This window comes from Bombina bombina, chromosome 4 (assembly GCF_027579735.1).
Source record: "Bombina bombina isolate aBomBom1 chromosome 4, aBomBom1.pri, whole genome shotgun sequence".
Lineage (NCBI taxonomy): Eukaryota > Metazoa > Chordata > Amphibia > Anura > Bombinatoridae > Bombina > Bombina bombina.
This window is the reverse complement of record NC_069502.1, coordinates 623,624,709-623,642,185: the sequence shown is the minus strand read 5'-3', so window position 1 is coordinate 623,642,185 and position 17,477 is coordinate 623,624,709. Positions and strand designations below refer to the sequence as shown.

Sequence of the window (17,477 nt, the reverse complement as noted above, 5' to 3'; positions counted from 1 at the left end):
GCATTATGGTTGTTGTTGCATACTTAGGGCTAGATAACAAGTGAGGTTCTAATTTAAAAACACATGTTAGCGATATTTTAGATAGAGTTTAATTAAGAGTTTAATTAATCAGTTGTGATGAAGATGCGCTATAACTTATTTTTTAATATAGATACAGAATTCAAATACCTTGCGCTCCGCTGCCCATTTCAAAAGTCATTTTTTTTCTGTGAGCTAACGGTTTGAACTGTTCTCCAATCAGCGCTCTTCCCTTAAGGCACTTTTGTTGTAGCTCGAGTGCTGATTCCTGAACAATTCAGCGGAGTGAGGGGTATTTAAATTTTATTAAAATGTAAGTTAAAGGGACACTAAATACAGCAATACAAAAAAGTCCCCTCTTAAAATTTTCTTCAACCAAGGTGAGGTGTTGTGAAAATAGTGTTGTTGCAACATTAAAGCACTTAAACGGAGCGATATGAAATGTTCATACCTTTATTTTCTTGTGTAACAAACACATACGACTTTCACAGACATGGTAATTACCAGGAGACACAGGTGCTAAAAGAGTATGACGTCATCTGACACGTTTCACGCCATTCTGGTGCTTTGTCAAAGATGCGGTATGAACTTTTAATATCGCTCCGTTTAAGTGCTTTTATGTGCCAACAACACTATTTTCACAACACCTCACCTTGGTTGAAGAAAGTTTTAAGAGGGGACTTTTTCGTATTGCTGTATTTGGACTGCAAACTTTTTGTGTTTGTCTGTACTTATCTGTGTCGGGAGCGGCACCGACACGGCCCTTTCTGCTTCAACTTTGATTACCTACAGTTCCCTTATTTGTGCATCTATCTCCTTTTGTGTATAAAGGGACACTAAACCCAATTTTTTTCTTTCGTGATTCAAATAGAACATGTAATTTTACTAATTTACTCCTATTATCAATTTTTCTTCATTCTCTTTGTATCTTTATTTGAAAAGCAAGAAAGTTTAGATGCCGGCCCATTTTTGGCGAACAACCTGGGTTGATCTTGCTGATTGGTGGATAAATTTAAACACACACACACAGACACACACACATACATACATACACACACACACACATACACACATACACACACACACACACACAGACTTGAATACACAAGCAGATTTAGGAGTGCATCCATGGAGAAGGGAAAGCACATGTATTCAAATGTTTACGAACAAGGTAAGTTTGTGTGCAGATGAGGAATTCATGTAACTCCAAAGTCCATATTCAAGTACTACTACAAACTACAAGCTCCATGACAATGAGGGAGCCAAGATTCAACCATGGTCAAACATTTTAAGAATGTATTTGCGTTAGCTGAGATAATGCAGTGGTAAAGAAAATGTATTGTGAACTCAAATGCAGCATTATGTATTTAGTGTTAGCTCAAAGTAAAGTTTGAGTGAGTGGGTGAAATATAGATTTTATTATTACAAACCAAGTGTTAAAGGGACAGTGTGCTGTACAATTGTTTGTTACCTTAATGTGTTTTCAATGACTTGTTATAACAGCTGCCGAGAGAAATTGCTCCATGTTTATTTTTGTATAGTTGATTTTGTTCTTTGAAACTACAATCCATTAATATGGGTTGAGCTTGCAGGGAAATCAAATATCCTTATTTTATCACTTTCTGTACACACACACACATACTTTTTTATACTTGTAAATGTTTAAAAAAATCAGCCAATAGAAATGTCAGGACACCCCTATAAAAAGGGGGAAAATGCCAGAAAAAAATGCAGGAGAGCATGAAGAGAGGATTTGAGAAGAAGTTGAGCCACTGTCGCCTCCAGAGGACACCAGAGGAGCCGCTGCCACTAAGGAGGGCCAGAGGAGCAGCCAAGTACCAGAGGAGAAAAGAAGAAGACCCTTTGTTTTTTGTTTTTTTCCCTGTTTTTTTGAGATTTTTTTCTTTTGGATTGTTGTGAATTACATCTGATGAAAAAATGAAGACTTTGGATAGTGAGTAATAAATATTTGTTCTTGTTTACAAATATTTTGTTTTTGGGGTAATGTTATGTTGATTTTGTGCTTGTTTATTGTTGTGTACTTTTATTGACTTCATGCTTGTTTATTGTTGTGTACTTTTATTGACTTCATGCTTGTTTATTGTTGTGTACTTTTATTGACTTTATGCTTGTTTATTGTTGTGTACTTTTGGTTAATGGTTTATTTTTGTTGTTGTAGTTTTCTGTTGTGAGCTCTTTTTGTGTTTTTTTTTGTTTAATGTTGTGACTTATGTGGCTTTAGGGGTTAATAGTGTACTGGGGTTAAATTTGCATTGGGGGTTATAGCGCTTTAGGGGTTAATATGTAGCAGGGTTAGATTGTGTTGGGGTTATGGTGCTTCAGGGGTTAATATGCAGCGGGTTAGATTGTGTTGGGGTTATGGTGCTTTAGGGGTTAATAGTATAGTGGGGTTAGATTGCATTGGGGGTTATGTCTCTTTAGGGGTTAATAGTGTAGCGGGGTTAGATTGTGTTGGGGGTTATGGCTCTTTAGGGGTTATAAGTGTAGGGCTGTGTAGTGGTTTTATTGGCTTGGCCTTTTTGCATTAAAGAATAAGGAATAAACAAATGTATTAATGATTTTCATTACCACATTCTTTCTTTATTCTTTTAATTTGTGTAGGTTGCTGTGCCTTTATTCAGTTGTGTACTGAATGGATATATTAGGCAATCTACATGTGTAAAGTGTGAAAGGGATCATTTACATTACATCTTCAATGTAGGTGGCAATGCTGCTTTGAAAATATCGCCAGCATTGGAACCCACTGAGATGTATAGTAAAACGCCTCTCGGCAAGACTGCCTTCTGTCATCTAAAAGGTGAGATATCATTGGAAGCTATATGCACAGATATCATATTGATTAATTAAATCATATAGGAAGCTATTGGTATCAGTTTTATTACTGTAAGATTACAGTTCTCTCCATCAAATGGCCTGAAACTGGATAACACAACCCCCTTTTCCTGATTGCAGAACATCAGAGAACAAAGGAACAGACATTTGTGTAGATAAAAAGATAGGTCTTTTAAAAGGGATTTTATCACATGGCACCCTCAGATCTGAACGCCCATATATAGAGTTTCCTGCCTACAAGCTACATACCTATATAACGACCCTCTGCAATGTCAGGGACAGTCTGTAGTGATCAGTATTTGAAGCTAACAGAACCTCAGGAAAGTAAGTAGTTAGCACTTGTATGATATACAAATGAGAGTTTATTTTTAAGTACCAATAGACAATATGCTGTCTAGAAGAGAAACATATTTAACCCTGTGGAAGCTGAATGCATATAAGAATTTAAATCTTAAATCCTAAATATATTGTTTGACAAATTTTGAAATATTTAATGCATACTCAGATTGTATAAATAATAAAATATTTGTAAATAAATGGCCCGGAGAGGAATGCCTAACAGTAACATATTAGATAAGCATCTACTGTATTGAGTCGGTAGCTATATTGGTGAATTTAAATTGTTTAGCAAACTGTTTCAGAATAAAAATACAATATTATTTTTCTTTGTATCAGGAATACAGTTCCAAATAAGAAATGAATGTGTGCTAAACAAGCAGTCCTATAAATATTTGTCATAAACATAAGTCATTGCACTCAAGAATTATTAAGAAATATGTACCAGGTTTATATAATATATTAAATTAACATATAACTGTATATTTAAAATAAATAACATCTCCTTTGTTTTTCAGACATGTGAAGGAATATATATTCAATGAGTTGTCCCATAAATTATATCACATTCGTTTTTTCATGCATTCAAAATAACATTATCAAGAGATGTACTAAATATGGGTTATATTTATATTGAAATGAAATGAGACTCCAAATAGCATGTTTTACTATAGAATTGATAAAGATGCCATGTTTGGTTTTGAATGATACATATTCGATAGTATTAAATAATCACACATATGTTAACCAGATAAGTTTATTGAGCAAGGTAACATAAGTGTATTTAATGAACACTTTAATATATACAGTATATTAAATACTGTAGCAGTATTTGATAATGAAATTTGTTGCTATGTCCGCTGCCCCCGGTGGACTAAAACTGGTATTACAGCCAAAATGGATGACTGTTAAAAGACATGCATTACCAAAGGGCCAATGAGGTACAAGCTTTATTAAGGGCGTAAACGACTTCTGTTGGAATGATTAGAAGTGGAGTCATGGCTTATTATTGATAAAAGATGCTACACACTAAGGAACAGGGAAATTTTACTAATAAAGAAATACACAGACTATGGGCTAGTATTTTTCTCTGCCATTTTGTTGGGACCCTTTCTTAGGATAAGAAAGTTAAACTTTGAGGCCTGTGCCCTGGCAAATAGTGGAATATTCCTTCACGTATGACCGACAGAATATTAGAAAAAGCTGAACTCTCATATGGGTATTTGGTAATGTATGATGATTTTTGTAATTTAATATAAAGCAAAGGTATTCACTGTTGCTGTAGTTTGATTTAAGCTGGTGATTTAAAAGGGTATTTTGTATTTTAAATGTTTGTCCCATTGGCCTGTGTAGTTTAGAAATAATTATATTGGTGCTAAATAATTTTAATGCTAAGAAAATATTTTGTCTTTATATTTATGTCAGTCTTACTTGTGAAATCTCTTAGAAGTTGTATATAAATTGGTTATTGTGTTAATAATATACAATTTTCTGATTGTTATAAGTTCAGCATTGTAACTTATAGGCTTATATAGTGGCAGTAAATTAGAGTTGCTGGCTAATAGATTGTTCTAGTATTCTCATTTGTGATATCTTAATAGGTGATTCATTTGGAGCTAAAGTTAATTTTTAGAGATATATTTTTATGGTCTGCTTTGTATAGAAAATTGTAACAGCATAGGTGTGTATAATTGATTCATAATCTATTTTCTACATAACTATAATCAGTGTGTTTTATTAAGGATTAACTGATCAGAACTTTGGAAATATTGTTACATAAATATATAATACATTTAGAGGTTACCACTGAAATAGAGTATAATTAATATTTTAACCTAGGTTATATCTAACACGTCAAACACTGATGTCTACAGTTTTGATTATTTTACCGGCATTCTCGATCCTGCGACGGATCGCGTTTTTAATATATTGCCACATTGTGGATGTGTCGATCATCATGGCCTTATAGAGAACAATTGAAAATGAACATTTTATTGCTTATCTCTTCTACCTCCTACTGGAACTGTAAGCTCTTCTGCTGCTTATGTTTACACAGCTTTTATTTAGTCTATACATAAGTATAGAAACTTTCAATATAAGTTTGGATAGCACAGGCAAAAATCAGATATTTCAAATGCTGACAAAGTAAAAGGAGCAATTTGTAAACAATTTAATACACTCCAGAAGGTAAGATGGATCACTGGGACAAATTAAAGGGGAGAAAATGTTTGGGTATACTGTCCCTTTAAGTGTTGTTTCTCAAAGTTAGCTATGAATATTGGTTATGGTTGTCCTGTCAAAATTGCATAGAGTTTTAAAATTGGGAAGAATTTGTCCCCTTGTTTTCAAGTGATCACAATTCCAAGTGACTTCTGCCAGTAAAAGGCCTCAGCAGCTAGTTTTGTCTTGTTAAAACAATGCAAACTCAATGCCTATTTGGTAGCTTAATACATCATGATAGAGGTAGTTAGATTAAACCCTTAGTATAGTGTGTCATATTAGTAAAAACTGACACATAAAATTAACTTCCTATGTTCTGTCACCATAGCAATATGTGTTGATGACAGTTGAACAGGAACATGATGTTAATGCTGGCATATTTGTCTTTGTTATAAAATAACCATGTATAATTATAAAAAATACTCTGACATTTTTAAAATATTTTTGTCTATTGCCTTGTAAGCAAATGAAATGTTTTTATGTCAAATATTATGTGCTTAAGATTTAACTCTGTATGTTCATAACACCACAATGTTGAAAAAGTCAGTTAAATAATTCTTTAATTACATAAAACATTCACTTACACAACATAAGATAAATGAGTAGAAAGCAACATAATCATTGAGGATGTCCTCCCAACCCTAATATATCAGGAAATTACATTAATTATATGAGTTATGAATACTTCCTGGGAATGCTGAAAACAAGCATTATGTGCAAGCCATCTGCACATTGAAAGTATGAAACAGCTTTTGTATCCTATATAACTCGCCTTGGAGAGCCCTGAGCACCAAATGAGTGCAGTTTATGGCCCCCAGGACATTTAGCATTCCCACGTGTGCATAAAAATCCTCTTCAATCAGACAGGTTTCGTATTTAAATGTTCTTCTGTTGTGAATTTACGCAGGGTACTGCATGTGATCAATCACTACTGGACAAGAGAGACAGGGGGTGGGGTGACGGATAGACCGGAGGCCTTTCTGCTCTCCCTTGATGCAGAAAAGGCTTTCGACAGAGTGGACTGGACGCATCTAACCAACACTATGACGAAATTTAACTTCGAGGCCCCTTTCTCAATATTATCCACAAAATTTACAACTCCCCGACGGCTAGAATACTGACTAATGGACTGTTTTCTCCCGACTTCACCCTTCAGAGAGGAACTAGGCAGGGATGTCCTCTTTCCCCCCTACTATTCGACCTGGCACTGGAGCCTTTGGCAATTAAGCTCAGGCAAATCTTCCCTGGAGTGATGATCCAGGGTGTTCCCCTGCATCTGGCATTGTATGCCGATGACATGCTCTTGTTTGTGGAATCTCCAGCTTTATATATACCTCGCATATTACAGACTATCTCTGACTTTGGTAGTTTTTCGGGGTATAAAATAAACACCGCCAAATCGGAAATACTATGGCTACATAAACACTCGGATTCTTCCCACAAATACCCGTTCAAGGTGATAGTTAACTCTCTCACATATCTGGGTATCCAGCTACATAATAATCCACAGAAGATCTATGACTTTAACGTCACGGATAGATGTAGGGCACTATCTACCCAGGTTCAAAGCAGGGTTGACTTGCCTTTGGGATTGTCGGGGCGAATTAATCTGGTGAAGATGATGATCCTACCTAAGATATTGTACCCTTTATTGATGCTGCCTTTTCTTATGACAAAAAGGGACTTGGCTCTGCTTTCCAGAGCGATAACCAATTTCATCTGGAGGGGGAAAAAACCCCGTATAGCAGCTGACAAACTTAGTCAACCCTACCTTAGTGGAGGCCTAGGCCTTCCTAATCTAAAACTTTATAATTGGGCTGCATTGGCGAGATTAGTTACAGACTGGCAGCTCAACACAGCCCACTTTTATGAGCCACGATTAGAGAAAGCAATGTGTGCTCCCTTGGCCTTGGCATATCTGCCTTACACAACATTGAAAGATGCCCCAGCACACATTAGTAATAACCCCCTTTAGACTCCTTGAGAGCGTGGAACTTAATTAATAAATATATGGGTATCACTCGCCCGTCACCTAGGTTTATTTCCCTGATTGGTAACCAAGAATTTCCAGCGGGTAATGAGTGTGAACCTTTTCGTATCTGGGGTTCCGTGGGGATAAAAACTGTGGGCGACCTCTTAGACCCTCTGCTACAATCCATTAGATCTTTTCAAGACATTAGAGACAGATTTCAGATCCCACACAAGCACTTCTACGCATATTTACAGGCTAGACACTATCTCTTTGAGCTCCAGAGAAGTGACCCCAAATTCTGGGATATCTCACCCTTTGCTGTCTCACACACATTGTTTAGGATAGGGGTCTTCGCTATCTCCAATTTTTATAGGGGCTTGCTGAGATGTAGAGAGGGGGCGATGCAAGCACAAATACTAGATAAACTGAGGACTGATATTTCCCCACAACTTACTGTACAAGATCTGAGGAAAAGTCTGGAGCTAGCTAGAGCAGCTACTCTAGCGATACCGTTAAGGGAGGCACAGATCAGGCTATTACACAGGGATTACATTACCCCCAATAGGTTATCTAAATGGAACACAGGTTACCCTAATAGATGTGTCAAATGTAGGGAGGATTCCCCATCTTTTGGACATTACCTCTTCACCTGTCCATTAATTAGACGTTTTTGGGGTCGCTTCCAGTACTGGGTCCAAACAAGCTTTCATATACCCATCACCATAGACATCGGCAAGGTATATCTTTTTCAGTGGGAAAACACATATAAGAATCTACATAAATTACTGACACTTTGTATCTTGCTGGCAAGGCGATGTATATTAACTAGATGGATCCATAGACAACCCCCTTCTATTGCGCAATTTAAACGTTGCCTACTAAAACAAATGTTTGTTGAGCAGTATGATGTTAAAACAGATACAGAGCGAAGGCTGATTCACTTTTTAAAAAAGTGGCGACCCTTGATTATTACTTTGACACAATCACCGCAACAACAGATTCTCAGACCATTTCGGCAGCATGAGGTTATGCTGACAGCCATACTAAGAGGGGAATGGCAAAGTTTGAGTGACTCTACGGAGTCCCGAGATGGGGTTGGTGCTTTTGAGGAGATGCTCTTCTGAGCCTCAGGGTTGCTGGGGGGGAGGGCGCGCCCTTTTTTTTTTTTCTCATCCTTTCTTTCTTCCTCTTCTTGTGTGTGTGTTGGGTGGGGTTGTGGGTGTTATGTTAAAGTATAGTGGGTATAACTATACTTTATCATTCTCCTCTTGGGGGAGGAATATGGGGCCTGCATTGTTAATGGCACTTTGGAACACTGTCGCATGGAATTTAATTAATGGACTTTTGTAGGGCCCTACGCATTCTCTTGTTGGATTGTATTCTGTTCCCTGTGGTCTGCGCACCACAGAATCACGTTATATGATTTGTATTTGTCATGTGTTCATTGTGTCTCTTTTCAATAAAAATAATAAAAAAAAAATCCTCTTCAAAATGTGCGGGACAGGGGTAGATGGAATGGAAATAAACCTCTACTGTAAGGAAATGGTCTAATATATGCGGCAAAGGAATGGCCCAATACCTCCGATAAACTGGGCAGAAACATTTCACTGATAAGCTCTTAAGATGAATGTGAATTGCCAGAAGTCAGAAAATGTGCACATACAAATATCCTTGCCACCCAAGTCTTCCTTGAGCAGACTGCCTGTCTCATATGTACCTTAAGATGGATCTCCCTTTTGCAGCCATCCACCCCTATATCACCACTGTGCACTGGTCCAGGCTTTTTTGCAGGGTGTGCCCCTCTAATCTGTCAGTCTCTGCCACAAGCTGGCTCTCACCTTTCACTAGTACCACCCCATTATGAAGCCGTGCTCCTCATCTCAGCCCATCTTACATACTCCGCGATTTTTTCTTCCCTATGTTGCTAAACATTTATTTGCAGAGTTTATGTGAAGATAATAGGTTTGTTAACTTGAGTGTAAAAAAACAAAAAAACAAAAAGATGCAATCATATTTCTTCATAACTGAACTGATCTTAAATAAGGAAAAAGTCAGATGAACAGCCGTGATATTCCATTTACCAAATCTTTTTTAATAGGTCTAGACTATTGAAATGGGAAAAGCAAATTCATTTTTTTTTCTGATGCACTGGAATAACAGAACAATCCTCATGCAAGAAACAGGGGCTACTAAAGCAATGGAAGGCACTTTAAAGGCCCACAAAAAAGGGGGATTTGGTTTGAGTGTTTCTCTGATGGACAGGAATGACTGAGTTTGAACACCACTTGAAAAGCCATGATATCCAGTTTACATCCCTCTTCTGATGGAATCAGGGCCAATGTTTAGCAAATTGCAAAGCTCTGACAAATTAACTGATTTCACTATAAATTCATAGTAATGTAGGCCAATAATTTCCAAATATCTCATTGGTTTTCTCAATTTAGGACAGTTTTTTAGTGCTATTGGGTTAGTGTTCTTATTCTCACACAGTTTAAATTTTATTTTCATACTTCAATGTAATAATATTTAAGTTTCAGATCTATTTCTGTAACTTTCTATTTTTATCACTGAATCAGTTTCTAATAATATTTTGATAAATTATATCATGGCTGCTATTGTTCAACCTAAGCGTCTTTCAACATAACTTACATTTCTCTGTGTCCCAAATGTAGCTGTTGAGTTTTTCTCCCAAAATATAAAACATGTTAATGATAATGGTAACTACAAGAAAGAAGATTATTTTGGATCCAGGACTGATGTATTCCAAAACAGGGTACACCCATACCCCTGTCACATGGTGAACCCAGCACACCCTAAAAAAAAAACAAAAAAAAACAAAGAAGTTACTTGTTGTAGATATACTTAAGAGACTAATAAAACTAACAAATGTAAAAAATCTGAAGAATGTTAATGTGTTAAGCTATTCCTTTGCATAAAAAAACCCAAGTAGACATCATCTGCACTGTTCTCTGTAGTAGCTATGAAGGAAAAGTAATATTTATTCAGTGGTGGAAGCAGCTCAGGCCAGATGTGACACGTACATACATGCCAAATGAATCTGAACGTACATACAAGGGCACTTTGGAGAAACATACTGGGAATTAAATGTTTCAAAATGTGGCAGCCCTAAAATATTTGAAAGTGTTAAGCTTTTGGGAAGCAGATTTTTTTTGCATGTGGACAAATAACAATAAACACTGGCAACATGATTTACAGCTAAGATGAGGTCACACTGTGTATCTATGAAGGAAAGAGAAACAAATAATAAAAAAAAATCATGCAACATTCTATTTTTATGACTTGAATGGCATGTTGTTGCCATTAAAAATAACATTCTATGTAGATATTAATTCATTATGTGCAAAAACACTTCAGTGTTTATCATTGTAAAACATGATTAACAAGAACATAAAATAAGCATTAAAGAATAAATGAAGGGCTAGATTACAAGTGGAATGGCAGTTTGTGCTCACGTTCGAGCATTTAAGTATTTTATTTTTTTTGCTCTTGTATTACAAGTTGAAAGTAAAAAGTTTGTGCTCACGCATTCCCCATAGACTTCAATTGAGCTGAAAAATTTGAAAAACCTCATACCCACATGTCGTGCAAATATGATTATTTAAAAGCGCAACATAAGAAGATAATGCATATTTTATAATCCAATGTTCTGCGCATAGCAGACTATGTTCTATTTATACTTAAAGAGAAATTTAAATATATATCTCATGGAATTTTGCACAAATATATATTTATACTTTTATAAAAAAATATATACATAGGTATAGATATATACAGATATATATAGTAATATCTATTTAGAAATAAATAGAACCTATTCTGCTATGTGAAGAATATTGAAATGTATAATATTTACCGTAAATACACAGTATAACACCTTATTAAATATGAATATTGTATAAATATGATTTTTCATTTTTTCATCTACTCGACTACAAAGGGCTCCAATGCACTTATATATATATGTCTATATATGTATACATATGTATTTATATGTGTATACATGTCTGTAAATCCGTATATACACATATAAATACATAAATACATATATGGGGAACTTTAAAAATGCATGGGACAAGCATAAGGCTATCCTACTAACTAGATAAATTTATACTTTTAGGAAATATCGGTCAGACTTGCTGGGCATATGGCTCCTATCTGCAGATATATATCTATCGGCTATATTACGAGTTTTGCGGTAAGCTGAAAAAGCAGCGTTAATAGGTCCTAATGCTGCCTTTTCACTACCGCTGGTCTTGCAGGTATAGGGGCACCGCACACTTTTTTGGCCTTACCGCAAACCGACTTACGTGAACTTCATAAACCCTTTTTTCTATGGGACTTCCATAGCACCAGTATTATGAGTCTGTCCTGGGAGGCCAAAACGTGAGCGGTACACCCTACCCCGTCAAGATCCCTAACGCATTCTAAAGTCAGTAGTTATGAGTTTTACACTACAACGCTGTAGCATAAAACTCATAACTAAAGTGCTAAAAAGTACACTAACACCCATAAACTACCTATTAACCCCTAAACCGAGGCCCTCCCGCATTGCAAACACTATAATAACATTTTTAACCCCTAAGCTGCAGCTCTGGACATCGCCGCCACTAGAATAAACATATTAACCCCTAAACCGCCGCACTCCCATCTCGCAAACACTAGTTAAATAATATTAACCCCTAATCTTCCGCCCCTAATATCGACGCCACCTACATTATATTTAACCCCTAATCTGCCACCCCCAACATCGCCGCCACTATATTAAATTTATTAACCCCTAAACCTAAGTCTAACCCTAACACCCCCTAACTTAAATATAATTTAAATAAATCTAAATAAAATTACTATCATTGATTACATTATTCCTATTTAAAACTAAATACTTACCTAAAAAAATAAACCCTAAGCTAGCTACAATATAACTAATAGTTACATTGTATCTAGCTTAGGGTTTATTTTTATTTTACAGGCAAGTTTGTATTTATTTTAACTAGGTAGAATAGTTATTAACTATTTAATAACTACCTAGCTAAAATAAATACAAATTTACCTGTAAAATAAAACCTAACCTAAGTTACACTAACACCTAACACTACACTACAATTAAATAAATTACCAACATTACATACAATTAAATAAATTAAATTAAATTAGCTAAATCACAAAAAACAAACAAACACTAAATTACAGAAAATAAAAAAACAAATTACAGATCTTTAAACTAATTACACCTAATCTAATAGCCCTATCAAAATAAAAAAAGCCCCCCAAAATAAAAAAAACCCTAGCCTAAACTAAACTACCAATAGCCCTTAAAAGGGCCTTTTGCGGGGCATTGCCCCAAAGAAATCAGCTCTTTTTCCTGTAAAAAAATATATAAACACCCCCCAACAGTAAAACCCACCACCCACACAACCAACCCACACAAATAAAATACTAACTAAAACACCTAAGCTCCCCATTGCCTTGAAAAGGGCATTTGGATGGGCATTGCCCTTAAAAGGGCATTTAGCTCTATTGCAGGCCTAAAGCCCTAACCTAAAAAATAAACCCACCCAATACACCCTTAAAAAACCACTGACCCCCGAAGATTCACTTACTGGGAGAAGTCTTCATCCAAGCGGCAAGATGTCCTCAACAAAGCGGGCAGAAGTCTTCATCCAGACGGCATCTTCTATCTTCATCTTTCCGGCGCAGAGCGGGTCCATCTTCAAGACATCTGACGCGGAGCATCCTCTTCCAACAAAGTCTTCTTGCTGAATGAATATCTCTTTAAGTGACGTCATCCAAGATGGCATCCCTTAGATTCCGATTGGCTGATAGAATTCTTTCAGCCAATCGGAATTAAGGTAGAAAAAATCCTATTGGCTGATTGGATCAGCCAATAGGATTGAGCTTGCATTCCATTGGCTGATTGGAACAGCCAATAGAATGCGAGCTCAATTCTATTGGCTGATTGGATCAGCCAATAGGATTTTTTCTACCTTAATTCCGATTGGCTGATAGAATTCTATCAGCTAATCGGAATCTAAGGGACGCCATCTTGGATGACGTCACTTAAAGAGATATTCATTCAGCAAGAAGACTTCGTTGGAAGAGGATGCTCCGCGTCGGATGTCTTGAAGATAGACCCGCTCCACGCAGGAAGGATGAAGATAGAAGATGCCGTCTGGGTGAAGACTTCTGCCCATCTGGAGGACCACTTCTGCCGGCTTCGTTGAGGACATCTTGCCGCTTGGATGAAGACTTCTGCCGGTAAGTGAATCTTCGGGGGTTAGTGTTAGGATTTTTTAAGGGTGTATTGGGTGGGTTTATTTTATATGTTAGGGCTTTGGGCCTGCAATAGAGCTAAATGCCCTTTAAGGGCAATGTCCATCCAAATGCCCTTTTCAGGGCAATGGGGAGCTTAGTTTTTTTTTAGTTAGTATTTTATATGGGGGGTTGGTTGTGTGGGTGGTGGGTTTTACTGTTGGGGGGTTGTTTGAATTTTTTTTTACAGGAAAAAGAGCTGATTTATTTGGGGCAATGCCCTGCAAAAGGCCCTTTTAAGGGCTATTGGTAGTTTAGTTTAGGCTAGGTTTTTTTATTTTGGGGGGCTTTTTTATTTTGATAGGGCTCTTAGATTAGGTGTAATTAGTGTAAAGATCTGCAATTTGTTTTTTTATTTTCTGTAATTTAGTGTTTTGTTTTTTTGTGATTTAGCTAATTTAATTTATGTAATTGTATTTAATGTAGGTAATTTATTTAATTGTAGTGTAGTGTTAGGTGTTATTGTAACTTAGGTTAGGTTTTATTTTACAGGTACATTTATATTTATTTTAGCTAGGTAGTTATTAAATAGTTAATAACTATTTAATAACTATTCTACCTAGTTAAAATAAATACAAACTTGCCTGTAAAATAAAAATAAACCCTAAGCTAGATACAATGTAACTATTAGTTATATTGTAGCTATTTTAGGGTTTATTTTATAGGTAAGTATTTAGTTTTATATAGGAACAATGTAGTTAATGATAGTAATTTTATTTAGATTTATTTAAATTATATTTCAATTGGGGGGTGTTAGGGTTAGACTTAGGTTTAGGGGTTAATAAATTTAATATGGTGGCGTTGACGTTGGGGGGGCATATTAGGGGTTAATAAGTGTAGGTAGGTTGCGGCGACATTGGAGGCGGCAGATTAGGCGTTAATAAATATAATGTAGGTGTCGGTGATGTTGGGGGCAGCAGATTAGGGGTTAATAAGTATAATGTAGGTGGCAGCGATGTCTGGAGCAGCAGATTAGGGGTTAATAAGAATAATGTAGGTGGCAGAGATTTCGGGGACGGCAGATTAGGGGTTAATAAGTGTAAGATTAGGGGTGTTTAGACTCGGGGTTCATGTTAGGATGTTAGGTGTAAACATAAAATGTGTTTCCCCATAGAAATCAATGGGGCTGTGTTACTGAGATTTACACTGCTTTTTGGCAGGTGTTAGACTTTTTCTCAGCCGGCTCTCGCCATTGATGTCTATGGGGAAATCGTGCACGAGCACGTACGACCAGCTCACCGCTGACTTAAGCAGCGCTGGTAATGGAGTGCGGTATGGAGCACAATTTTGCTCTACGCTAACTTCTTGCCTTTAAACGCCTGGTTTATAAAAACCTGTAATACCAGTGCTGCAGGTAAGTGAGCGGCAAGAATAAACTGCACATTAGCACCGCACCCCTCATAACGCAAAACTCGTAATCTCGCCGTATGTTTCTATACACACACACATATAAACATATATATATATATATATATATATATATACTGTATATATATATATACATACATATACATATTTAGACATGCATATGTATGTATCTTTATGTTAAAACCCTTTGCAGTCCTTTTTTTCTAACACCTGAGATCTCATATCTTTCTTTTCTTTTTTTTTAATAATATTTTTTATCAGACAGTGTTATTACGAGTGTAACCGTACTGTTAAATGTATTTTTAATGTGCTTCGTACAATTTTTTTGACTTGCGTAACAGTTAACCAAAGCTCTGAGGTTGCGGTAATCATTCTAGTGTAAATTGTGATTGCACTCCCACATTCGCATTTACTTTTAACTTGTAATACGAGCGGAATTTAACTTGCGCACAAAACGGCCTCAAAACCCAATAGCAATCTAGTTCGAAATTTATTTTTCTATAAATTAAATCAGAACAATCAACATTGAAATATGTAGAGCAAAAACATTTAATATAGTTTTGCATAAAAGTTATCTTGCATATTTTAAAGATAAATTGGTGATTTTTTTCGTACAGTGTTTATTTCATTTTCTTTACAAGTGTGAAGTCGGTCATAGATTTAAGCTATCTGTGTGAGTGCTCTTTTGCACATGGAATGTTATTAGAACAGAGGTTTTAAGGAAAGATGCTGTAAATGAATAAAGATTATGCATAGCCTATCATGTAAATTAGTTAAAAACCTCCCCATATGATGATCTCACAGTCTAAGACCCATGTTTGAGACTGGAGGTATAGGGGGAGTTCTAGATTTGGCAATGGTTTGAATAGCAGAGTGCTGTCTAACAAAAGGAAACACTGCCTAAGTGATGATGATGTGATTGTTCTCTGAGTGTTCCATACATGCACTATGCATTTGAGGGCTATCTTTAATACAGGGCTGCAATGAATGTGGAAACATGACTTAAAGGGATATAAAAGTACAAAAAGAAAATTATTTTAGAGCATTTTATTATTGCAATGTTGCTTTAAAAAAATCCAATGTGTTCAACACTTGCAAAGGGATTAAAAACTCATAGTTAAAGTCAGCCCCAGAGCAGAAATGCAGTAATGGGAGCTAGCTGAACACACCTGTGAGCCAATGACACGAGACAGCCACCCATAACCAGTTAATTCCAAATAGTGCATTGCTGAGCATATGTACATATGCTTTTAATCAAAGGATGCCAGAGAATAACATACATTTAATAATAGAAGTTTAAAAGTGCCTTAAATGTAAACACTAGAGCTTATATAAAAAACTAGAAATTCTTGTTATTGAGATGTAAAATTGAAAGATAATAATGTACTTTAACAATTTTAATTTAATGTCAAAACCTGTTTTTACATTTCTTGGTAAGAGACAACTACCGTAATGGGGCAGGATTACAAGTTGCTCGCTATCGTTAGTGCAGGCGTGATATTACAATATCGCGCCCACGCTAGCTTGAGCTCATATTACAAGTTGAAAGTAAAAGTGACAGCACAAGTGCAAACTAAATCTGCGCTTGTTAGGTTAGCGCGACTGAAGACTTTGCATAAAGGGTTAGGGCTAAATAAAAAGTGTTACACTTATATATACAATATCTAAGAAAAAACAGAATTTATGCTTACCTGATAAATTTCTTTCTCTTACGGTGTATCCGGTCCACGGCTTCATCCTTACTTGTGGGATATTCTCAATCCCTACAGGAAGTGGCAAAGAGAGCACACAGCAGAGCTGTCCATATAGCTCCCCTCAGGCTCCGCCCCCCCCAGTCATTCGACCGACGGTTAGGAGAAAAAGGAAAACCATAGGGTGCAGTGGTGACTGTAGTTTACAAAAATTTATTTAAACCTGACTAAATTGCCAGGGTGGGCCGTGGACCGGATACACCGTAAGAGAAAGAAATTTATCAGGTAAGCATAAATTCTGTTTTCTCTTACATTGGTGTATCCGGTCCACGGCTTCATCCTTACTTGTGGGAACCAATACCAAAGCTTTAGGACACGGATGAAGGGAGGGAACAAGTCAGGTAACCTAAACGGAAGGCACCACTACTTGCAAAACCTTTCTCCCAAAAATAGCCTCCGAAGAAGCAAAAGTATCGAATTTGTAAAATTTGGCAAATGTATGCAGTGAAGACCAAGTCGCTGCCTTACAGATCTGTTCAACAGAAGCCTCATTCTTGAAAGCCCATGTGGAAGCCACAGCTCTAGTGGAATGAGCTGTAATACGTTCGGGAGGCTGCCTACCAGCAGTCTCATAAGCCAACCGGGTTGATGCTTTTCAGCCAGAAAGACAGAGAGGTAGCAGTTTCTTT

At 36.4% G+C, this 17,477-nt stretch overlaps 1 protein-coding gene across 1 annotated transcript in view; it reads right to left on the bottom strand.

Annotated features, from left to right (window-relative positions):
- The window catches only part of AIG1 (androgen induced 1), a 717,445-nt gene that overhangs the window by 54,214 nt on the left and 645,754 nt on the right, over nucleotides 1–17,477 (bottom strand). The window contains exon 5 of the mRNA XM_053710640.1: nucleotides 10,049–10,212. Coding sequence (XP_053566615.1) covers nucleotides 10,049–10,212 — 164 coding nt within the window. The remainder of the gene's footprint in view (nucleotides 1–10,048; nucleotides 10,213–17,477) is intronic.